General features: G+C 39.9%; 1 protein-coding gene across 1 annotated transcript in view; it reads left to right on the forward strand.

The window, feature by feature from the left end:
• The first annotated feature begins 945 nt into the window (after positions 1-945).
• The window catches only part of LOC119653165 (transforming growth factor beta-1-induced transcript 1 protein), a 65997-nt gene continuing 40190 nt past the window's right edge, over positions 946-26752 (forward strand). Inside the window, exon 1 of the mRNA XM_038057708.1 lies at positions 946-1388. Coding sequence (XP_037913636.1) covers positions 1301-1388 — 88 coding nt within the window. The 5' untranslated portion in view covers positions 946-1300. The remainder of the gene's footprint in view (positions 1389-26752) is intronic.

Raw genomic sequence — 26752 nt, forward strand, 5'->3', positions numbered from 1 at the left:
TTTTGTTTTGCTTGCCTAGAACTCAGGGAGCTGCTCTGTTCTGGCTTTGATAGTTTCAGTTTTCCCACCTGTGAAGCAGAGATGTATCCGCCACAAAATTACTCCCAAATGACCACACAATTAAGAAATCAGTTTAATTTCAAATCCAATATAAAATAGTTCTACCAGCATATATTCTTGACTTAATAGTGGTAATAAACTTTAACTTTCAAACTTTTTATTTCACCTCCAGCTTGCCTGGGGAGTTCTTTTCTCCTGTCACGTAGGTAATTCATCAAATATATCAACTTCTATTTATACGCGTTCATTGCTTCCTCCATGATTTTTGTCTGGCTATGTGAGAAACTGTTGTCGCCATAGATATTTTGGCGCTTTCATTTCACTCTGAGCCTCCTGAAAAAGAATGTTATCTTTCATATGTCACGTCACACAAATCACACATTGAAGTGTCGGTCATAGTTTCTGAATCTTCAAGAAAAATTCAAGTATGTGAATTTTTACGAAAATAGGCGTTTTCCATTGGCGCGAAACGAAATCTTCTTTTCGTGGAAATAACCTAAAATCTAAGTGGGTGTAGATAATTTTATTTTTTCTCTAATGTTTATATGTGCTTATTTTTATTTGTGTTTTATATTCATTTCTTTTTTAATGCTGCTAGTTAGTCAGCAGTCTTTCGGGGATAGTTTATTTTATGTTTTTGATGTTTGTTCTATCGCCTTGAAAAAAATTTGAAGTATTAAATTTTTCGCCACATAATTTGGACAATCAAAAAGAAACGATTCGTATTTAACTTTTTCGTACGTCGCGGTTCACATTATTTATATTCACAAAAGTTATTCTCTCATTTGTATTGCTCATTTTCTTACAAATATCACAGTTTGCGGCCATCATTTTGAATAAAATTAAAATACCTCAGAGCGTTATTCTTTGATAAGATTTTCGCTTAACGCGATACGACTTTAGTGCACTCCTGTAATAAGGTGAGGCCACACTAATCAGTTTCGTCAACCTGGCCGTTTGTATTTGTCGATTTGGTTTTCGTGTCACTGCATTTAGACTATAACACTATTCGAGTGTTATACCAGTCGGTGATTGCTCAGAGTGTTACTAAAATAAAACGGACTCAATGAAGTGTGGAGAGTGATAACAAATATCATTTATGTATACTTGTGTATAACTCTCAGGGAAGATAAGTGGTGAAGATAAGATCGATATTTGTTGGTGTGTTAAAAAGAGAAAAATAGAAAATATAATCGAAATATTGGTTTTGAATAGTGCTGAATAATTGATAGCCGAAAAGATGGATCGGACTATGTATGGCAAAATTGATCCAGGTGCAAGGCAACCTTATCGTTGTACACTTAAACAGAAGGGAATATCACCAGCATGTAAGTATAATAGCAACTCGCCGCATCTTTTAGGCAGTGTTAATTCTTAGTGGAGCTTTATTAGAGATACAACAGAATGTCGTACGGTTACTGATAATTATGATTCAGAGAAACAAATTCAAATTTCGTAATGAAATTATATTTAAATTTTGTGCACTGAATTTCCTAGAAATTAGAGATAATCACGGAGGTGACATGACATCTCTGAACATTTTATTCTAAGAGTATATTGTATATAGCTAATTCTGAATCAACAGTTGAAACATTTTTTTGTTAGTTTAATTTTGAGTGAAGTACTTAATAAGACTTGATGTGATATTCATTCGACAAATAGAGAAGCATTATAAGAAAGGAAAATTGTTTTGCCGGAAATTAAATCAAGCATGTCGTATTCTTTATTTTCAAGTGCCAAAATGATGTGACGTTTATTAATAACCATAAATCCTGAAAGAATATTTGAAAACATAAACACGTGGGCATGAACCACACAAACATCACAAGTGGTTTACAGTTTCGTTTTCTGTCAGACAAGCTAATATATGTAGTTTTATGGAGCTGCTAATAAACATATTTCTTTTTCAAATATTTGAGGATGTGTTCATTCAGCTTGTCGATACAATGTAGTGATTTTTTATTCGACATACGTCAATATTTCGGGAACAACTTATCGCTTCTGCAGATCGCTTCTGCAGTGGTATTTCTTTAGTTGTATCTACAACTTTGGATAGAGAAAGGAACTCATTTCATATTGGGAATTTTAAATACAAAAGTATTCATAACTATTCACTTTGAGATTGTTGGGTTATAGACTATATTTTACTTCATTATCTGAAAAATTTTTAATTTTGGGCTCAGTAGTTGACAAGCGTTACGCGAAGGACTACAGATAGAAGTCGGAGAACTATAGTTTATAGACTACTTTTTTTCTTATTTGAAGTATAGGGCATAATTTGATTGTTTATTATTTCGAGTTGCCACGATTTAGAGTCCGGAAACTGAACGTCAAGCATTGGGGAGTTTTTCCACATTTTTTTGCGATTGTTTCTCCTTATAATAGACAAAATTTGTAACCAAAGCAATAAATTGATAATAAGGAAAATAAAAAAGAATTTTTTGTTTGATAAAGTAGGACGTGGAACGCATTTTATTTCCGAGAAGCGGCTCTTGATTAGGAAGCTGATCAAGGGAGGTAAAACAAGAAAAATATTCGAGGTCCTTTTTCTTGCTCAGCCAAAATGATTGCAACTGCAATCAACTACAAAAAAAATGAAACTCGTGGTCCAAAAACGGGTTTTGTCGCTTCCGGACGTAAAATGTATCGTCAAGTTTTATATGCAATTTGAAGACATGCGTTGAAAGAGTTCGAAACACATTGAGCAATCCTAATTTGAACGACTGAAGTCCAAAAAACGAATCATTTTTGGCAGCAACACATAGAATTTGATATGTCAAACAATATGCGGAACGGCTCCTCTGAAAATCGATAAATATTTTACGGACAAACGAAAGTTAAATCGCTCTTTTTGGTCTCTGTTGGTCAGTGCAAGACAATATTTTCGAGGTCATTCAAATTGTGAGTACAATTCTCGCTTGACAACTCAAACCCTTAAGCTACCATCATGGTATGGGCCTGTTTTTCCTCCTATAGTGTTGCCTATGCAGATATTTTTCAGGAAATTATACTCCCGTATGCTAAGTACGAAATATCTCTTAAGAGGATGGATCCTCTAGCAGGACAAAGACCCAAAACATACGCGCTGAAAATTTAAAGAATGGATTTTGAACAACGAACTTTCCGTAATGGAGTGGACTGCTAAATCGCCTGACATCAATCCAATGGAAAATCTTTAGACGGATGTCAAAAACTGTTTAGAAAAGTTGCGAAAAAAACTAAAAAATAACACCGATTTTTAGATTTCAGTAGAACGTTTCTGGAAGCGATCCCTGTTGAAAGGTGTCAAAAGCTTTTGAAGGCAATGAAACATCATTGCGAAGCAGTTATTAAGGATAAAGCACTCACAACCACATACTGAATTTTTCGTTGTTAATATTGCATTTTATACCCAAGCACTATGTCGTTTTTATTTAGTGTTGAGCAAAAATTTGAACGCCTGCGTTGAAAGCCGACATCCTCCAATCTCCTTCGCAAATTTCACTCCAAAATTTCTACGCCAACATCATGAACCCACTTATTGAGCTCCTACAAAAGAGCCCTGCGATTTGCAATTGCAACTGGCACAATTTTCCATTGTGGCTTAGACTTAATCTTCTTTTCTTTTTCTTCAAAAAAATGCCCACTCTGAAGATATCATAAATGAATTTTGCTTTATTTTGTTTAGAGATCTGGACCATTAGATAAAAAGAAACTCCCTGAAGGCGAGGAATTTCTCTTATTGAGTGATTTCCTGCTGTCAGCAGAAATTGCACTTTTTTTCATCGAAGATATTCGTTTTTTGGCCCACCATAATGATTGCAATTATACCAATCTCACTTAAAATCGAAGCAAAACGAATACACATTTTTCAATTAAGCCAATCAAAGAACACTGTTAATTAACCTGAAGCACATTAATAACTGGCACCTCTCACACCTCTGCTCCTCTTTTTATATTGTCTAACCTTGAAAAAGGACCAGCCTTTCATTTTATTACCGTTAACTAATTAGGTGATTCCGACGAATCAATATTATTAGGCTGCGGATCTACCCAAGAAAAAAGGGCAAAGACAGTTACAGGAAATTATGAAATTTATAAGTGTTGGTTGTTTTTTTGGCCAGGAACTGTATGGTTGCCATTTACCCCTTGTTGGGGATAGTGCGTCAACCACACCTACGCCCCATCGTTCGCGATTATCCGAAGTATACTTAAGCTCGCCCACGATTTTCTGAGATCTCTGCACTGTTCTACTTTTCTGCTTCAAATGTGGTTGGGCCTACCATTCGTCAGCCATCTTGCGATTGTGGATTCCACTGCATGGCGGAATGCAATTGTCGCCTCTCGTTAATGTGTACTATCCGCCTTCTGATCACAGTGCGTGAGAGTGCAAAGCCTGCTAGTATCAGGCATACTCTGATGATATCGCGCAGACAGGTGTTAGCAAAGGTTTGACGCTTTTGAGTAACAGTAGAGTTCTCCTTCTATGTGTGACTGCCAACACAAAAAGGAAACTAGCACAGAACAATCTCAACTTGATTTTGGTGCTGAGATAATTCCATTTCCAGATTTTGGACAGGGTAGCAAAAGCGGATCTAGCGCTGTTAATGCGCTAGGAAACATGTAGTTCGATACCACCGCCGACAGAAACCACGCTTCCCAGATATACAAATTAATCGACGCCTTCAATGCTCTGGCCATTGATGTAGATAGAGACAGTTCGATGACCTATCAGACTGAGAATCTTGGTTTTGTTGGTGTTTATCTTCAGTCCAACTTTGCTTGCCTCTCTTTCGAAACCTAAACCCAGTTGGCAAGGTCCATGACCCGATGAAAGCAAGTAAATGTCATCATTTTTTAGGGGAAAGATGTGAACGTCCATTGAAATTCTCCACGTCCTCCGGAAAAGCCAGCATGAAGAACCTCACCAATAACAAGAAGAAATAATGTCGGTAAAAAGATGCAACTCTGCGGACTCTGCGTTTGGACTTACAACACCATAGGCAAGTTATTTATAAAGATGCCCTTTCTAAGCAAAATTGAAAAATATTACGATACCTGGGTCACTCTATCCAAATGATTCCGAACAGGTCGAGCGCAATACGCTAGCAACCATCTTGTTGAAACCGTATTTCTTTATAGATATTCAGTGTTAAATCGTCTAAAAAATTCTGGTAATCTTTTGGGAGAAAACTGAAATAATTATCGGTGTATAAGTTTCCAGGATCCAATGGTCCAATAATTGGTCTCTTTGAAATTCCTGTCCATATGTGATCCTAGTCTTTGAGTAGTCTTCACGCATCTAAGGCAGATTTTAACATGACAGCCACGTAAAAATTAGTCAATGTTGATAGAAAAGATTATCGCCATGAAACCCTATCTGAAACATAATCCATCTATCACACTCACGCGCCATCATTGTTGGTTTCTTCGCTTCACTACTTCAATTCACTTCACGACTTCCCGGAAAGTTTGTACTTGTCTTCCACTACTTTACGCTACGTAGTTATAGAACTACCCGCTCACCGGTCATCCTGAGGTAGTAGGTTCCATACCATGTCAATGGAATTGTCGCCCTTTTTTAATGCCACTCTGTCGTCTAATCAACACGTCTATGGGTATATGACCTGAATGCCGACGACGCAGTTTGTTATTGGCTCAGGTCAGAATACCCCGATGATGCGATGCAGACATGAATTTCTGAAAGTTTTAAGTGGCAGTCACTTTTCATTTACTACTCCCATATAGAACACACAGACGACACCGACTCGGAGTAGCCTCAACTTGATGTTGGTGTTGGGATAACTACATTTCCAGGTTTCGGACAGAATAGCGAAGGATTTAGCACTGTTAATACGTCGGACGACCACAAGCACGGTTGCATCGTCAGCAGAAATAACGGTTCCAAGATATTCAAACTACTCGACCCTTTCGATGTTCCATTAATGGAGTCAAATTTTAAATGTTGGTTTCGTTAGTATTTATCTTCAGTCCGACTCTGCTTGCCCCCTCCTCCAAATACAGAGCAGTTTGGCCAAGATCCAGTCCCGTTGAGAGACTAAACAGATATCATCGATGTAGGCGTACATTTTCCAGTCGAGGCAGCAAGAAGAACGATGTTGATAACGACAAGAAAAAGTATCGATTACAAGACAAGACAAATAATCCTGGTTGGCTCCGTTTCGGGCTTCGAATTCCTCGAAGAATCTACGTCGTACACCATTTTTTTAAGAGATTTTTACTGAGAATGTGCGATTTTCACCCTTTAAAATACTGCCAAAAGCTTCCCCGATATCAGTAAAGCAGGTCGAGCGGTGATATCTAAGTTCCACGGATCACTGTGGAATCCGAAGGGACTCTTTGCGATTGGTACAGTAGACTGCAGAGCGAAAATTGTGATATTGTGTGATACATTCGGGGATTACTTTAGTTAATGTCTGCGACGGCAGCGGGCACACAAATGCCTTTCCATTGGTTGCATTCAAGACGGGCACCCTTCTTCGGAATGTTGACAATCTTCTGCTTCTTCTACTTACTGGGAGACTGCAGTAAACAGTCCCGCAGAAAGATCGTTTGAGGGTTATTTGCATAGCAAGCTGATCCAATGCCAGATAAGGGAGGAGGGTTTGGAGTGGTTAACGTACAATGTACTATTCTCAGTAGAACAAAAATAAAATGAGTTCACGGAAAGAAATAAATAAAGTATCGTTGGAGTTACTCACTATGCTAAATCCTACCTGATCTCTTTTCGCGATAAGTCTTATGGCATTGAACATTAGAAACAAAAACGATAGTGTTGATATATTCACCTCAGTCGATTCGACAGGACAGGCCCGGTCCTGTTGAGAGATTAGCAAGTGGTCTTGACGCATGGACGGCGTTAAAGCATATGTAAATTAGTCTGAACCCTGATTGGAAAGACCGACGAACTCAGAAAAAGCGCATTGATATCTGTGCACTATCAGAAACCCGATGATCTGGTGCTAAAAGCTGCGACATAGAACGCGAACGCGGTAAAAATGGCTATAAATTTCTCAATTTTGGTAGCCCACGCTCAATATCGTGTTTGCCATCTCAAAGCGTTTCTGTGGTGCCATTAAAGAAGTCGAACGAACCACAGACAGGTCGACCTGATGCCGAAAAAGACGCCTTCTGGCAACTACTTGACACAAGGGCCTGTAACATGCCCGTCGATCGTCACTACTTAACGGTCATGTAGGAATCGTGTGTATAGTCGATTTTCCGGACACTCATGATGTTGTATTTGTCGATACATTGTTTACCAAACGATTATTTCATCTTCGCCGACATTTTATCCTGGTCACTGACTGCAAAGCCGTTCCCTATGAAACCATCCCACCTCAACATCGGCCGTTGATTGCTGTTTTGTGATTCAAATCACAGATAAATCAGAGTGCATTAAATGGTGGCGATTTTGCAACGAAAGAGCAGAACTGATCTCATCTATTCGATTGAAAACCATTACAAATATCGAAGAATCGTGAAATCAAATTAAAAACACCATCTTCTATGCAACCTATAAACGAGGTCACCAAGCCTGTTAAGCGGTTCATCAACCGAGGTACTAGGAATGATAATGTCCAAATGAAAGTCTATAAAAGAAACACCTCTAGCATAAATTTCTCGACGATAATATGCTGGCCATCAGGCAAATTCACAAGAATGCCAACCGTGAAGCAAAGAAAGCGACCGTTGTTACACGAGCAGCCCATCACAAAAACCTTTAGGATACACTGTCCACTTGGGATGACGAGAGAGATCCATATCGGCTTGTAAAAAGCCGACACCAACACACATATGATATCAAATACTTCTGGTGTGTTAATAACAAGAGCGGTACTTTGGTTACCGATCCACGAGGTAAGACGGATTAATGGTAGAAATATTTCGAGTTCTACAGAAAAACTTGCTCATCCTACATTTCCAAAAAGACTGCCAACTTTTGGAGCAATTCCTCCCGTCAGTGTCACTGAAGTTGAGAAAACAATCAAACAAATGAAATTGAGGGAAGCAACAGGACTAGACGATATTGCAACTGAGCTGTGGAAACCGAAGAGCTGAGACCTAATACTGTAACTCAGTGAATTCTTCGATCGGGCTATTGACAACTGTATTCATGACATCGTTCAAACGACGATGAATCAAACTATGTTGCCAAGAACTGTGAAACTACTGATGCAATACACGGTTCACTGGTACTAATGTAGAAACACCAGGAGACGCATCGCTCTGTTTACATTGCATTTCTGCATCTAGAAAAGGCGTTTGACCATGTGCCACACGAATTTATTTAGTATGCTCTACGACTACACCTAGTGCCAAAGGAGCTAGTGCGCTTGATTAAATTGCTCTCCCACGATCGGAAAAGTAAAGTTGGAAGTCTGGTGGGTATATCGAAACCGCTCGTGTGTTTGTCGGTCTTCATTAAAGAAGCATCTTCCCACCACTCCTCGTCCAGTGCCCGATCTTAGATTGAATCTGAATAAAACAGAATTTTTAACGACCGATTCCAATGAAATAGGGACTTCCTTTAGCGCCAGTGACCTAATGAATAAAAAAAAAAGACAAATTTTATTTTTTAATGCCGCATAATGAGTTTTTTATTCCTCATATACCGGTATTTCCAGGACCAGTTATCCTCTTCCTCGGTGAATTTCTGTCTGAGCTGCTTATAGTACAATTTGTCCTTAAATACCTAAATGCAGACCTTAATTTCTAGTTAATTTTATTACCTAATTAATCCAAAAACCCCACTGTTGACGTTTCCTAAATCACTGTTAATTCTTTTTTCCTCCTGTATCTTGTGGATGATGAAATTCCAAGTATCTGCGTTTTACGGTGGTTTACCATACCATCCATAAGAGGTGGGGTTATCAAAACCCACGTTGACATTCACGTCAGCCATACTGAACTACACGTATTTTCTCAAAAAGAGCATACGCCTCCTCTATATCGTAAGTCTTCGTTGGTACAGAGCACACCAATACACAATGCTCCGGCTCTTATAGTCAAGATCCCGTCAGAAACCGGTTTCCGCATCTGAATTTGTGTCTGGTACCTCTAGGCTTTCCAGAGTACACAAGCATAATGCCGCAAGAAGGAGAGGAAACCCAGAATGTCCAGCTTATATCGTTGGGTTTTCCGCTCAAGTTGAAGAAAGGCAAGCATTGGGGGAGCCCACGATACCATAGTTTAGGAGCATGCGCACATTCTAGAAACCAATCATAATCCATAATCATACTACCATTTACGGCGAAAGATAGGATAGGAGATAGGGGGAACAACAACTGACTTGGGACAGATCTTGCTTCGTTGAAGAAAGCGGGAATTCGTTATCTCGTCGGATATTGAAAAATGTTCCCGATGATAAGGATGCCACCTTGCCATCAGGATTTTCAACGTGTACTATACAGGCCGGATAGCTGAGTGGTTAGAGCACAAAGCTATCGTACGGAAGGTCACGGTTCAAATCTCACTAGTGGCAGTGGAATTTGTATCGTGACTTGACGTCGGATAACAGTCGACTCAGCTGTGAATGAGTACCTGAGTCAAATCAGGGTAATAATCTCGGGCGAGCCTAATGCTGACCACATTGCCTTCTACAGTATACTGTAGTGTACCGTTTCGGTCTTGAATGAAGTGCTCTAAGACACTTCAAGGCTCTGATCCAATATGGATTGTTGCGCCAGCGATTATTATTATTATTATTAATCATAATCCGTTTTCGATAGCCAAAGGTCGATGCCGTCAGATCAGTTCCCATCCGAGCGGTTGTTGACGTTCTGTTAGCAATAATTTTCGCAATTTGCAGGTTGCTAACCCATAGATTGCTATCCCTTTTCATCATCATCAACGGCACAACAATCGGTATCCGTTCCAGCCCTGTTTTAATAAGGAACTCCAGACATCCCGGTTTTGCGCCAAGGTCCACCAATTCGATATCCCTAAAAGCTGCCTGGAGTCCTGGCCTACACCATCGCTCCATCTTAGGCAGAGTCTGCCTCGTCTTCTTTTTCTACCATAGATATTGACTTTCCGGGTGGGATCATCCACATCCATACGGATTAAGTGACCTGCCCACCGTAACCTATTGAGCCGGATTTTATCCACAACTGGATGATAATGATATCGCTCATAGATTTCGCCATTGTGTAGGCTACGGAATCATTCATCCTCATGTCGGGGGCCAAAAATTCTTCGGAGGATTCTTCTCTCGAACGCGGCCAAGGGTTCGCAATTTTTCTTGCTAAGAACTCAAGTTTCCGAGGAATACAAGAGGACTGGCAAGATCATAGTCTTGTACAGTAAGAGCTTTGACCCTATGCTGAGACGTTTCGAGCGGAACAGTTTTTATAAGCTGAAATAGGCTCTGTTGGCTGACAACAACCGAGCGCGGATTTCATCATCGTAGCTGTTATCGGTTGTGATTTTCGACCCTAGATAGGAGAAATTTTCAACGGTCTCAAAGTTGTATTCTCCTATCCTTATTCTTCCTGTTTGACCAGTGCGGTTTGATGTTGTTGGTTGATTCGTCTTCGGTGCTGAAGTTGCCACCAAGTACTTTGTCTTGCCTTCATTGATGTGCAGTCCAAGATCTCGCGCCGCCTGGTCGATCTGGATGAAGGCAGTTTCTACGTCTCGGGTGGTTCTTCCCATGATGTCGATATCGTCAGCATAGGCCAGTAGTTGGGTGGACTTGAAGAGGATCGTACCTCTTGCATTTCCCTCAGCATCACGGATCACTTTCTCCAGGGCCAGGTTAAAGAGGACGCATGATAGGGCATTCCATTATCGTAAACCTTTGTTGATGTCGAATGGTCTTGAGAGTGATCTGGCCTCACACATTGGTCAGAGTCAGCCTAGTCAGTCTTATTAATTTCGTCGGGATACCGAATTCTCTCATGGCCGTGTATAGTTTTACCCTGGCTATGCTATCATAGGCGGCTTTAAAGTCGATGAATAGATGGTGCAACTGTTGTCCATATTCCAATAGTTTTTCTGTTCTGTTCTGGGCGTATGGGGCTATCCGCCCTAGGAAGATAGTGGAGAATATCTTATAGTAATTGCTGCACTATGTGGTATCTCTTTTTATCTATGAGACAGATAATGCCTCTTTGCCAATCGTTAGGCATTGATTCGCTGTCCCATACCTTGAGCACAAGTTGATGAACCACTTGGTGTAACTGGTCGCCTCCATATTTAACCAATTCGGCTGTAATTCCATCAGCTCCTGGCGACTTGTGATTTTTTAGCCGATGAATTGCACGGAATGTTTCTCCTAAACTTGGTAGTGGCAGTATTTGTCCGTCGTCTTCAACTGGCGGGACTTCCAACTCGCCGATGTTTTGATTGTTCAGTAGCTAATCAAAGTACTCAACCCATCGCTCCAATATGCCCATTCTGTCGGAAATCAGATTTCCCTCTTTTTCTCGGCAGGATGAGCATCGAGGTGTATAAGGCTTCATCCTGCTGACTTGTGGATAAAACTTCCGCGCCTGGTGCGGTTGCTCCCTGTACTTGTGGGAATATTATATATAAGCTTTTTGTATTCTTTAGAGCAACTTACAACATTTTACAATTCATTGCCAAGTAAACCCACCTCAGAAAATCGGGAATGAAAGCTTTAGAAATATCTTCATCCGGTTCTAGCTTCTACTAAGAAAAAGCTTATTTTCACTAAGATTTTGAAAGTTTTCCGTTAGTGCGATTCTAAAAACATCGAAAACATTGCAGACGAAACATGGCGTATTGCTAAGCTTTATTTAAATCAACATTTGCCCTCGCACATGGCGTATACAATACCTTGAGAAATAAGTAAATACTGATTGTACTGTAAACAAATATAGCACACACGATGAGTAATACAGGCTTGCCTTCCATGAAAGCTTCTCCAGAAAATATAAAATTAAATGAATTTAAACAAATTGCTGACCGCATATGCACCTTGGATGAAAATTGAATAACAGATAAATTTCCATTCATAAAATATATCGACATGGATACTTCTTTCTTAGCCATATATAGTGCATAAAATGACGTCATAGAATGAAATTCATTGGCGGATGTCAGATGCAAAGCGATTAAGATTTCAAGCTTCGACTCCTCAAAGTGGAGACCATACCCATTTGGATAAAAAATTATTTTAAGCTAAGCAAGGAGGTATTTGTACTTCCATTTCAATTGAAAATAGTATTGTATACGTAGGTTCTCTGTACACGCATGTAGCGAAGCTAGTATTCTCGGTCGGTCTTGATTTGAGTGGGTTTTAATTAACTTTAATTATATCATTTGCCAAATGTGTTGTTATATTTGTGACTTTTAAAAATAACAAGTGTTGGGTGATTTATATTTTCGGTACCAAAACTATACGTGCAAAATTGTAGGATTTTGTGTAACTCCTCAGAGTGATTATCTGGCAAACGCTGAAAATGGCCACCGGTATGTATATTTAGCCTGGACCAAATTAAATTTCTTTAATTTGAATGGACTGTGATCCCGAACATAAATTCGATAATACGCTTCACAATTGTTTACAATGAAAAAAATATGTATAATATATTTAGCCTTTTAAGAACTAATATTTAGATAAATTTGAAATCTGGATATTGAAAGCAATAAAAAACATATTTACAGTCAAATCTGAATTCAAATATAAAGATTTAAGATCAATCAACCTTTGGGCAGAGCCGGTTAGCTTGGACGAAACCCCTATTTTTTTCATGTATCAATTAAAAGTGGAATGTGTTCTTGTTCTTTTCTTCTAATATCAAAATTTCATTGATACCTGCCGAGCACTGTATTTGACCATCAAGTATACCATGCTTAACTTAAAGGTTATAATTCCTCACAATCCCGAAAAGAAATTCAATTTCTACTTCACAGACGAGATGCATCCAATCCAGAATCCAATTCTAGTATGATTTTTTGGAACTATTTCAAGCACTTTAAATGGGTAGCCAAGTTTTTAAAGCCCGTCATCCACGTTCAGTTCAATCTGTTAAATCCACATTCGATCGACGGTTAGTCTGTCAGTCTTGACTGTTGAGGCGGCCGGTGATCGAATGAAAAATGATTCGGTCAACTGGACAGACATGTTTGTTTAGGCTATGAGCGGATTGAACATGGATGGTTGGCTTAAGGTTTTGTGGAAAACAATAAATCATTAAAATCGGTGCATTGTCTATCTGCTACACGCACTTTTCTCAGTAGCGGTTCCATTTTGAAATTAAGGGAGGTCACCATACATGCAAAAGCCATATGTGATATCAACTAAAAAGTCTCCACTGATTCTTTTCCAAGCAGGTCTTGGTTTTGATATTAGTTGGAAATATGCCGAATGGGAAAGGGAGTAGAAAGTGATCACTAAACTTATCGGCCCATTCTCAGGAACTACGCAACTGAAAAATGTTCCAGAAAATTCCACCCTCCCCGACCCACGTTTTCGGCCCTAACTAGCACAGAGGGGACACGTCAGCAGAGCTACAGTAGTTGTGAGCTAATCTTCTAACCATCATTCAACCGAATAAGTCACTACATTGTCTCTATACGACGTGTAGAACCAAAAATACTCTTCGCTCCAGATTTATCCAAATAAAGTTAATAGTAGTATATTATGTATTTTGTAAAATTACGGAAACCCCACTTAAGTTCGTACAGTCTGACATACGTAACACATATACATTACAACCTGTGTACAAATGGAACTGCTGTCATAAGGTCGTACATACCTGGAATGACGAGATTCTTGCCTATGATTTGTTTAAGATCTGCAGATAGATACTGAAATTTTTGAATAGTTGGTCCATTAGTAGTAGTAAATTTTTAGTTAACCAGCTTTGAAGCTACATCCTTAACTCATTCATTTGTCCAAGATAGTTTGAAGGATCGTAGAGGATTATGCCTTCCAAATTGCATAAACAGAGACCAAATTCGCTAAAAAGCGTGTTAAAAAGTTTTATGTTGGATGGTTTCGTCAGACAGCAGGACATAGTCCAGTGAAGCGCAATGTAATATTGTTGTCCGCGTGAGGCCTGAAATTCGAGTTGCCTTCTGAATGAAAATTTCAGCTGATTTAGCTGACGTTTTAGATGTTGTCTTCTTTGCTGCACGAACATATTGCAATGGAATAATGTTTATAACACATATGCCAACGTTCTACTTTTTATTCCCAATAGCTTTCTTCTGGGAATCATTCTTGAAAAATAAAATTTCGTGGGAGTTGCAAACTGGAGGATTGTCAGCAACCCCATTAATCAATGTTTTCCAGTGGAGCCTGTCAGTTTTCAATTTCCAACATGTATCATTTTTGTTTTTAAGACTACCTAACATGGAAATTGGTAAAAATGCGATTGGAAGTAGTAAGCAAGATTGGATTGTAGAGAGGAATTCCACTTTTCCAAAGATTATAGACTAACAAACTTATGATCTTAGTGCTGAATATAATATACTTACCGTGCAGTTGGTGCTGTGAAGTGAGATTTCAGCCAAAGTCAAACCTCTCGAATCATAAATTGCCAGGGTCAATTGTTATTTTCAACAATGATCAATGCATATAAAATAAAGAACACTCATTTTGCACATTTAAAATTTCGCATGTGCAATGTATCTACAAAGTGGAGAACAAAATCAAATTACTATAGCTTAGTATCAAGTGGCGTATCCATCGAACTACACACTGCATTATCTATTCATTAGAATATGAGCTATTTAATAATTTATATTTTTCAAAACTAGCTACATACTTATATTCCGTGCTTTAAAATGTCCGAAAAGAAGTAATGAAAGTCCTGGGGGGTTTAACGTGAGTACCTGCCGTGAAGGCATAATTCCACGGTCCTCTTCGGACACGGATTGGTTTTGGGACCACAATCAGAGCCCCGCCATGCAAGCACAGCGGTCCTGGTTTATACTGATTGCAGGCTCAGCATTCATACCAGTGGATGCGAGGCCTATCTAATACCTCTGCCCCAACTAAGGAGTACGGCTCCGAGTTGTACAGCGCAACTCCAGGCTCGAGCTCCGAGGAGCTCTGCCCGTGATGTAGGCATAACTACAACCACCATGAAACTCCCACTAGGGGGCCACCCGCAAATAACCAGGCCGAGAACGCATCCTCCAGGAATTCTCCTGGAGCATATGCTCTCAGAGGGCCATCCCAGTGCCCATGGTACCAGATAAACTCCGGTGAGGCTTCGTAGCAGAGTCACTTCAGATTAGTCCCTTGCAGACTCGTGTCTGATCGCCCTCCTCGAGTACGTGGGAACGGAACTGAAAAGAAGTAATTGGAAAAGTTTCTCTACACTTTAGAGTAGTAAATAAGGCAAAAGTTTAATTCAGTTGAGGATCGGCAATCTAGCTTCTAGACTCCACCACACCCTCATTTCCACGGTTTGTTTTGATTATATCATTCCCTTCATCCCCTTCGTCCCAACGTAGAACGATGTCACTTACTGCATGCATTCAAGTTTACACTTCCAACCTTTTGACAACATAATTTGGTCCTAGTAGGATCATGAATTCTGAGAAAAGTAAGTAAAAGTAAAGTAGTAAATCAATACTGATAAGGTTTTGTGTTACCCAAATCCTTAAAAAGCAATGGGGAAAGAAAACAACTTCATGTAACCATTTCATATATGAGAGTTTAGTACTATATGTCAACTATTTCTGTTGATCATGACGTCAGTATCTAATTTCTATGGCTCTCGTATAGTAAATTGACGGGAATGTAGTAACTTTGACCTGCTATAACTTTGTCCTTAATAATAAAATTAAGAATGGACATTTTGCCTTGAAATAAGAAAACTTCTTCAAGCAGTAGCACTATTCGAATTGGAAATATTTCAGAGCAAATGCTAAACATCCAGGTCCTATATACAGGGCCCTAGAGAGAAGACCGGGTCCTGAGTAACAATTATGCGGAAAAACGGGGCCCTTACTGAGAATTTTAGGGATCTGAGGAGAAAATTATGTGCACCCTTTAATATCCCTTTTTTTCATTGGATTTTTTATACCTCTCTATTCATACGATCCAACAGCTAGCATATCCACCACAGATCGTGTCAAACACAGCACAAACAAAATTGTTCATACGATCCAGCATCTAACGTGTCAGACACAAGAGAATAATTCCATTCATTTACTATGAGAGTACTAATACGATCCAGCAGCAGGCGTTCCGTGTCCAACACGGAAGAAGCGAAGAATACTCGTTTCTCGGCATGAATTTGTATGATGGAAGAAAATCATTGCGCATGTACGCCATTCCTTGCAGTCCAATGCGATTTTGTGCAAGTATTTCGTTCTTGCGTCAACGATTTCATCAGCGCAATATAAAAAAATGAAAAATAGCTTCTTATACTTTCTAGATTGAGAATCGTCTTCAAATGAAGCATCAGTGTTTTCATTTTATATTTTAGGTATGTCAAGTGATTAGAATACATGCCACGCAGGTGGTACATAGTTAGTCGTATTCCCATTTAGGAACACCTTTTATCGAGAGTGGACCACTTGTCTTCTACATACCTCCGCTGGACACGCTAATAGAAAATAATATTTTCCTGACAGCTACTCTATTGGTTATCCGAGCAGAAGACGCGACAAATGAAGACAATCATTTGAAGAGTGTAAATGGGAAGCTATTAGACGTAAACATAAATGCAAGTATTTCGCTTTTTATTGCATCAATGGGACGAAAACAAGACTCTTTCAGAAATCATCATCCAAACATTGGAAACTTGGCCTTGCACTTGGCCTGCCAGTAACTTTTCAGATTCTAAAACATATAATATATCAGAGTGAAATTATGCGGTGTTTCCCACGATTAATTAATTGAAGTAATAAAAACTTGTTGTTTCTTTTTCGTTGGTGTGGGTATTTATATTTCGGGAACCACTTGTTCCCTTCATCAGTGCAAACAAGTTCTTGTTGGTTGTTGGTGTTGGATGTTGGTTGTTTGGTATTCGGTGTTGACGTTGCCACCATATACTTTGCCTTGCCTTCATTGATGTGCAGCCCAAGATCTCGCGCCACCTGCTCGATCTGAATGAAAGCAGTTTGTACGTCTCGGGTGGTTAAAGAGGATCTTGCATTTACCTCAGCATCACGGCCAGGCATCAGGGCCAGGTTAAAGAGGACGCATGATAGGGCATCCCCTTGTCGGTGCATATTCAATTTAATATTCCTTGTATAAACTTAAGGGGGGCTTTCAGTGAAGTTCAATAAGTTGGTAATATATTATAAGTAAGTTTATTTGAGCAGATATCGGAATACCACCATCCTGATTTTTTTTTTCAGATTTTTGGGTTGAATAGTTTCCGAAAATGAGTCCGGTCCACTTTAAGTATGCATATTTTTACTCCTTACTCGCGCACTTTACGAATCCATATCAAAACTATTAATATCAGATTCGGAAAAGACTAGTCGAGAACTTTCATTTGATGCTTCACATGTATGCATAGGATTTCATGGTTCCCATATGTCCACCAAATTTCGTTCGGATCGATTTGACCGTTTTGGAGAAAAATGCATAGAGAGTTAATCGGTTTTAATTAGGTTTTTTTTTACACAAATCCTTAAAATATCAGTCCCGTTTATATTTGATACACGTTCGTACTTTTAACTCAAATCAGTGTACGCAAATCCTTTACTATAGAGTCAATCTCTTATTCTTCTGATAGAAAGGTTTGTTAGTATTTTTCTCAGGCGGAAAAAGGAAGCTATGCCTAAAAAAATCGTTAACGTTTGTTTTGATATGTCCGCCATAACATACTAACCAACCTTCAGATTTTTGCATGAATTAGAAATATTGTATCGAACTACGTAGATATTTTGCTTATAGCCGAGATACATTGAAAGCAAAATTCGACCGTAATTCAAATAAAGAGAACAACCGTCAAGAATGTTGGCCCGATGAGAAACTGGAGAGATTTAACTTTGTTTAGAATACATATCATGTGTTGTATGATTACATTGAAATAGCCGTTCTATTCGAATTCAGAACGAAAAACCACACACTCTGAAGTAATAACAAACAGAAATCAATTCAACTTTTAAAGGCCATCCACAATTGTAACAAAATATTCAAAGTTAATCAACTCCAAATAAGTCAATCGTCGGCACATTGTCACCGTACGTGGGTGTCGCATTTCAGTTCCATTCATTAAAATCTACAAAGCCAAGTCAAACGCTGCAACACCGTTAATTCATTAACTACTCCATCTGCATCAACATTTATGATAATAAATTGTAAAATTCATAATTTAACATCTATTTTAGTCATCCAATGTAACAGCGGTAATTACCTGCTGCTTTATCGAGCGTGTAGCAATGATTTCTTGACATTGGGCAGTAGAACGGAATTCTGAAATGCTCGGATGTTCTTGTTGCTATCTATTGCTAGCCGAACTTGCCAATTCCTTCCTCAATGCTGTTGCTGCCTACATGTTTTCATGTTTTTCCATTAGTTTTTCTTCTGGGGCAAGAGCACGGGGGAAATTACATCATCGAATAAATAAATTTTGAAGTCTTAGATGAAGCGCCAAAGATGAAAAAAGCTAAAATCGCCTACTTTTAAAAATAATTTTTGACTTTTTCGTAAAATATTTATAGTATGATTGCGTTCTAAATTTGTATACAATTGAATTGGAGTGTGCATGTACAATTTGCGTTTGTGAGATACACAAAATAGTGCTGACATGTTTCATGCGATTGTTAATCAAACTTAGCAAATCGATCTGATTATTAACTCGGATTCACGCATTGTGTTCGAGGCTTAAAAATGTCAAAAATCTCATAATCTATCATCATCATCAACGGCGCAACAATCGGTATCCGGTCTAGGCCTGTGTTAATAAGGAACTCCAGACATCCTGGTTTTCCGCCGAGGTCCACCAATTCCATATCCCTAAAAGCTGTCTGGCGTCCTGACCTACGGCATCGCTCCATCTTAGGTAGGGTCTGCCTCGTCTTCTTTTTCTATCATAGATATTGATCTTATAGAATTTCCGGGCTGGAACATTCTTATCCATATGGATTAAATTACCCGCTCATCGTAACCGCTCATAGATTTCGTCGTTATGTAGGCTACGGAATCGTCCATCCTCATGTAGAGGGCCAAAAATTCTTCGGAGGATTCTTCTCTCGAACACGGCCAAGAGTTCGTAATTCTTCTTGCTAAGAACCCAAGTCTCCAAGGAATACATGAGGACTACAAAGATCATTGTCTTATACCGTAAACGTTTTGACCCTAGGGTGAGACGTTTGGAGCGGAACAGCATTTGTGAGCTGAAATAGGCTCTGTTGGCTGACAACAACTGTGCGCGGATTTCATCATCGTAGCTGTTATCGGTTGTGATTTTCGACCCTAGATAGGATAAATTATCAACAGTCTCAAAGATATATTCTCCTATCTTTATTCTTCCCGTTTGACCAGTGCGGTTTGATGTTGCTGGTTGGTTGGTTTTCGGTGCTGAGGTTGCCACCATATACTTTGTCTTGTCTTCATTGATGTGCAGCCCAAGATCTCGCGCCGGCTGCTCGATCTGGATGAAGGCAGTTTGTAGGTCTCGGGTGGTTCTTCCCATGATGTCGATATCGTCAGCATAGGCCAGTAGTTGTGTGGACATAAAGAGGATTGTACCTCAGCATCACGGATCACTTTCTCGAGGTTTAGGTTAAAGAGGACGCATGATAGGGCATCCTCTTGTCGTAGACCGTTGTTGATGTCGAATGGTCTTGAGAATGAGTGCTGCTTTTATCTGGCCTCGCACATTGGTCAGGGTCAGCCTAGTCAGTCTTATCAATTTCGTCGGGATACCGAATTCTCTCATGGCCGTGTACAGTTTTACCCTGGCTATGCTATCATAGGTGGCTTTAAAGTCGATGAATAGATGGTGCCACTGTTATCCATATTCCAACAGTTTTTCCATCGCTTGCCGCAGAGAGAAAATCTGATCTGTTGCTGATTTGCCTGGAGTGAAGCCTCTTTGGTATGGGCCAATGATGTTCTGGGCGTATGGGGCTATCCGGTCTAGCAAGATAGTGGAGAATATCTTATAGATGGTACTCAGCAACGTGATACCTCTATAATTGCTGCCCTGTGTGATATCTCCCTTTTTATGTATGAGACAGATAATGCCTCTTTGCCAATCATCAGGCATTGATTCGCTTGGTGCAACTGGTCGCCTCCATATTTAACTAATTCGGCTGTAATTCCATCGGCTCCTGGCGACTTATGATTTTTTAGCCGATGAATTGCACGGACTGTTGGTGGCAGTATTTGTCCGTCGTCTTCAGTTGGCGGGACCTCCAACTCGCCGATGTTCTGGTTGTTCAGTAGTTCATCAAGTACTCAACCCATCGCTCCAATATGCCCATTCTGTCGGAAATTAGATTTCCCTCTTTGTCTAGGTAGGATGATCGAGGTGTATAAAGCTTCATCCTGCTGACTTGTTGGTAAAACTTCCGCACCTGGGGCGGATGCTCCCTGTGCTTTTCTAGACACTTCACAGACTTGTTGGTTCTCCCAAGCTTCCTTTTTGCGTCGCTTCTCCGATCGACGGAGTTCGTGATAAGTCTCCGCGCGTGCCCGCGTTCTTTGAGAGTGCAACATTACTTGGTATGCAGCATTCCTCCGTTCCCTAGCTAGCTTACACTCATAGTCAAACCAGCCGTTCTGACTTTTCTTGCGGCTGGGGCCAAATATGTTTGTGGCCATATCAATGATAATGTTCTTCCGGTGGTTTTTAAGATCATTTGTTGATGCTTCACCTCTAGGACCTCTATTGACTACGGTTATTGCAGCATCCATTTCCCTCTTATAGGTGGCGCAGAGGAGTGTGCTGTGTTGTGGCTTCAGTGTTAACTTTCACATGCTTGTCAGAGGGGATTCTGGGTGGTGTTGTTATTCGAGGTCGGAGCACCATACCAACAAGAGAGTAATCCGAGCCTATATTAGCCCTCCTATATGTTCTGACATTCATCAAGGCTGAGAGCTGGCGGCGTTCGATCAACACGTGGTCAATTTGGTTGAAAGTGGTCACGTCTAGAGAGGCTAATATATGTTTGGGGACCGCTTTCCGCGCAAACCAGGTACTTCCAACAACCATTTCGTGTGACACTGCTAATTGAATAATCCGCAGTCCGTTATCATTTTTGTAGAACAAAACCTTATTAAAATCGGTTCAATGTCTGTTTGTCTGTCGGTCTCTCTGTCTGTCTGTCTGTCTGTCACAGGCACTTTTCTCAGAAACGGCTATAGGGATTGACACGACATTTGGTGAGAAGGTGGGAACTGAGGACCTCCAGACATGCAGTGAGTAATATCCTCCTACGGTGAGATTTAGGGGAGGTCCCCATACATGTAAAAGGGGGTTGTAAAATTTTTTTCACCAAATATAGTCATGGGTATCAAATGAAAGGTCTCGATTAGTACTTTTCGAAGCCGGTCTTAGTTTTGAGGTTCGTTAAAAAGGAGGGGAGTGAGAGAGGTTCAAAATGATGATTTCTTTAACGAAGCCATTCTCAGAAACTACCCAACCGAAAAATCTGAAAAAAATCGTGAAGCTGCCTCTGTATATGTGTATATCGATATCTGTTCAAATTAAGTTAATAATAGTATATTACCGTATTTTTGGGAAAATTGAGTAAAACCCCCCTTAAGTTTATGTCAGAGTTATAAAAGTTGGTAGTAGTATAAAATATAATATTATCTCCAAGTTTGATCAAAATCATACTATTAGTAACAAAGTTACTGTAGCTCAAAGTTGCCTTACCATGCAAATTTACAATCCGAAGTACTAAGTCTGATATGCTAAATGCATGTTCTTAACGGGCTACGTACAAATGGGATAGTTCTACACTCAAATATACTCACACAAGAAACAAACAAAACCTTTCATACCTGAAGCGCCCAGCTTCCGGCTTCCCGATTTGTTATTTTGTTGTAAGCTACGGGAGCCAACGTAACGCCTACTTGGCTGTTAAAATCCTCAACTATGATTTTGATATCATATTTGGAGCAGGCATCGAGGGTTCGTTCTCCTGCCTCGTAGAAGGTATCCCTCTCCGACTCTGCAGTGTCCTCTATAGGGGCGTGAACGTTAATGAGGCTTATATTTCTAATTTTCCAAGCGCAGAGTGCATAGCCGTTCGCTTACGTTTTCCAAGCCGATATCAGCAGGTTTAATTTTTTGGCTGCCTAAGAAACCTACTTCGTGCACATGGTTTACTGGATGGCCGCTATAATATATGGTGTAGCGTTGCCGGGTTCGTCGTTGTGTAATCTGTCCAGTCCGAGGCTCCTGTTGTGGCTTCGTAACAAGTTGTTTTCCATGTAGGGTTGTCAGCCCTACCCAACCCCCACCCTGGAGGACCAGTTGATACAATTTGTCCCGTTTTTAGGCGCGGGAGACTCGCCTTCATCCTTCTTCGTCTGCAGCTTTTCGTTAAGAAAGAGGAGCTTTTTGTTAAGGAGGAGGTGGAGGTAGGGTTTGGAAGTAGAACTGTTGGTATTGGTTCAGCAGGCGTTTCCCAGGTTTTATGCTCCATCGTGGGTACTACCCTTTGACCACCCAAAGGAGTTCAAATATGAAATGATGAACCAGTACATTTGGATCTACGCAAAATTCGCAGCAATGACCTACCAGCCCTTAATCAACTCGTTAATGCACAAAAATGAATTCCCACTGATTGAAATATAAATGAATCGCTTCAGAAAGATTCTCCATCATTCAGATAATTACTTACGACCTTCACACTTCATCAGTCGCAATCTTTCTGGAGCATTATCTCATGTACATTTTCTTGAAGAAATAAATGAACTGTGAACGCAAATGCATGTATTACAAATTGTCCATTTTCCAGTGCGATGATCATTTAGTAAATCTTCACATAAGCCCACTTGCGACACATTCCAATACCTTTTTCAATTCCAGAACGATTCTGCTCCCACATCACAATAAATTAAGAAAGAATTCGCCTCAAGACGTAAAACACCAATTTTATACTTAATGACTCCAAAATTGCTAAATAAAGTCTTAACTATATATAATTCGTTTTCTGAATTAAGGCATATTATCAGTCCCACACAATTATTGTCCCCACCGTTCGACCGGCTAGCATCCGCAGAGATCCATTGGTAAAGAACGAACGGGGCAATCAGCAAGCAGAATACGGCACCCATAAGAGGCGCAGTATCTTCTGGGTGGTGAGTGTCAAAGACACAAATTATTCGCTGATAGCTTCTTCTGATTGCGCTATAAGGCACTAACGCAATGTATAACTGATGCTGCCTTTGGAGATGATGTTTTCTTTGATGGATACGGATCACCGCAGAAACAGAATAGGCGTCATTTAAGTCGTGGCCGTGAGTGTTTTCTGTAGCTGTCGTATGCGCTCGTGATCAATGAATGGTTTGTTGTGATTGCTAGTACTGTACGTCTACCATAAGACTCAGTACTATTCAGTCATTCTCTTTTTGCACTCTTACAACCCGCTATTGTACTCTCGCTGGTAATTATTCTGCAACGATCTAATTTCGTCGAATCCCGTAGAAAAGATACATCTATCCACGAGGAAAAGTCTCGAATGTGATCACCAATCGGTTCCTGTCGTTATCGTATCGACAATTTGTTGAGAACAATTAGATTTTCCACCTAGCACACTTTTTATCAATCTATCATAATTTGTGCTGATTAGAAGTTGATTATTAGTGTCGTGACTGAAATAACGTGGAATGGAATCTTCTTCGGAGTCAGTTCAGATTTAATTAAAATTTGGTTCGTGGGTTACATAAACAGACAGCTCTAATAGTGTTTTTTTTTCAAAGTGTGAATGCAATGAAGAGTGTATCACGAACACCCACAATGATCTAAGCGTTAAATCTTATCAATTGGTGCAATGAAACAGCAAAACGAGTGCTTTGAAAGTGAATCTGTTCAATTATATTATAATACAACATTGTGGGGCCCATTCGATTAAAAATTGATTGCCAGCGTTAATGTGATGCGACTTTTTTTACCATGTATACTGGGAATACTTGTAAACAGGAGGAGATAAAAATATACATTAATTTCAAAAATAAAGTCAGCCAAACATCGCGAAACGTAAACAAGTAAAAACATCGTTGGTGCTATTGAGTAATACGATTTCGAATTTTCGATTGCTCGTTTTGGCATTTAAAAATAAGAAGTGGTATTCGTCTGCGTATTCTCTTTAATAAGATCGCGTGTTAGCTCCTATGAAGGATATCTAAACAAAAGAGAAAACAATTCATTTGATAAGCATATATATTCCGTTTATATTGGGGCTGGATCTGTTAAGGGAAGCTGCATATTTTTGGGAAAAGTAATCTAATTCCGAAAGTTCAATTTAAATAGAACTTGCGTTATCTTAGATTACCTTTTCCGAAAATAAATGTTCAGTTTCCACCTAACAATAACATCATATTCCCTATGATATTGAATTCGACGTGTTTCGATATCCATAAGTGTCTGAAACCAAATAAATTTTCAGTAAATCTGAGTAGAGTAATTAACAATTAAAAAGGAACAATTTGCTTAAAGTGGAATATCTACTTTACTGTTATCATAATTGTGACACGAATTTAAGTGTGGGGTTGTTATCCATTGTCCTCTCATTAACACATAATGAGTGCTGATACAATGGCACGCAACGATGAATGCTTCCAGAATATCAGCGGTTACGAAAAATATATAAGTAAGTACTGCTTCCAAAAATTAGGAGGGATTGGTTGAAAATTTTCAGGAAAAAAATGGAACCATTTTAAATCGTTCAGACAATTGATAGATAACGTGGATATTAAGTTGTTAGAGGGGACCGTGGCGTTCATGTCTCCTTTAGGGACTTGCTATGAATTTCTCATGAGTCTACTGCTTTGTATTAAAAGTGTTTGCTGGTGAAAGGAATATTATCTCTTTGTAAGGTTTTGTTGGTTTAAAGTCAGTTCAATGTCTGTCTGTCAATCTGTCACACCCGATTTACTCGGAAGTGAACTGATTGTCACGAAATATGATGGGAAGACGTGTGTTCTTTTACATGGAACAAATGGCATCATTTTATGTGAGGATTAAGGGGAGGGAGGACTCCTCGTATATGCGAAAGGAGGGAACAAAATTTTGTGAAAGGAAAGGGCTCAATTAGTACTTTTCGGAAATGATCTCATTTCGGGTGAGACGCAGGGGAGTCAGGTCTCAGAATATGTGCCTCAAAAAGTAAAACAGGTCTCGTTCTCAGAACCTATCCAACCGAAAAATCCGGAATAAATCACAGTGATGCATCTATTCAAAATTTAGGCCTCAAAATACTTGCGATACCTGCTCAAATAAAATTAATAACAGTATATTATCAGTAGTACCAACGCCATCAAGGAAGCCTTGACCGGTATTGGATTGGAGGGGTATCTCACGCATTGGATTATATCCATACTAAGTACCAGGATAATCTAGTCGGATCTGGGAGGCAACCACTTGATCAGAGCTGTGAACAGAAGCACACTCCAGGGTGGCGCCGTCTCACCGGTGCTCTGGTCAATAGTAATGGACGAAATTTTACGTACATTGGGCAACAGCGGGGTGAAGGTGGTGGCGTATACTGACGACTTAGTGATATTAGTATGAGGGATGTTTCTGTCCATTATGGATGACATCATGGAAGGAGCGCTACGAAAGGTGCGCCTGTGGGCGGCAAGATGCGGACTCAGCATGAACCCAACCAAAACGCAACTGTTGCTATTCACCACTAAGACAAAGATACCTGAATTCCGTCTACCACGGTTGAATGAACAAAGATTGGTTCTTTCCTCTAATGTAAAGTATCTGGATGCAATCCTGGATCCCAAACTAAATTCGAGATTGAACATAGAACTGAGGGTTAAGAAGGCCTCCATAGCCTTCTATGCCTGCAAGAGAACCTTTGCAAAGAAATGGGGTCGCCGGCCGAGGATGGTTCTCTGGATGAACACCGCCGTAGTGCGTCCGATCCTGTCGTATAGCTCTATTGTATGGTGGCAGGCTTTGAGAAAAAAAATACAATAGGATTCAAAGAACCGCGTGTAAAGGTGCTGCTGGGGCTCTGCAGTTCTGCCCGGCAAATGCTCTCAATGTACTTTGCTGTGGACTTTCCAACCAGGGCAGAATGGAAGACCGGCGATGTGCTGCAAGGTTATGACTCAGTATTCTTTACCGACGGATCAAAGATGGCCTGTGGATATTGTGAGAAGTATATCAGGAAAGGTAAGGGGTGTTGAAAATGGAAGAAAAAAAGAGAACATTGTATATTAGCGGATGCATTCTCTTTTTGGTTGTCTCTGAAAAAGGCGAAGGAGAGACTGCACCTGCCGCACTACACTACATATGTTTTGATCGGTCCCGCAACAAGCAGTTGAGCGTTACCACTTTGTCGTATCTTAAGCGCTTTCTTCAGTCCTATCATTTGCAATTGATATCGATCTCCAGCGATAGACTCGTTAGGTTTCAGTAGCTTATAGTTCACAACACCCAGCTGATCCCATCAAATGCATAGAGCTTCTAGGAATGGATATTTTCCTTTCCTGACAATACTCATGCCTAAACCACGATATTTTTCGTTTAGGCACTTTCTGACTTTCGTTACAGCAGCAGTGCAATACGTGAGTAATCGCCTTTCCACCTCCTTGGTTGCAATTCATACTGTACAT

The sequence above is a fragment of the Hermetia illucens genome, chromosome 3 (assembly GCF_905115235.1).
Source record: "Hermetia illucens chromosome 3, iHerIll2.2.curated.20191125, whole genome shotgun sequence".
In the NCBI taxonomy this organism is placed as follows: domain Eukaryota; kingdom Metazoa; phylum Arthropoda; class Insecta; order Diptera; family Stratiomyidae; genus Hermetia; species Hermetia illucens.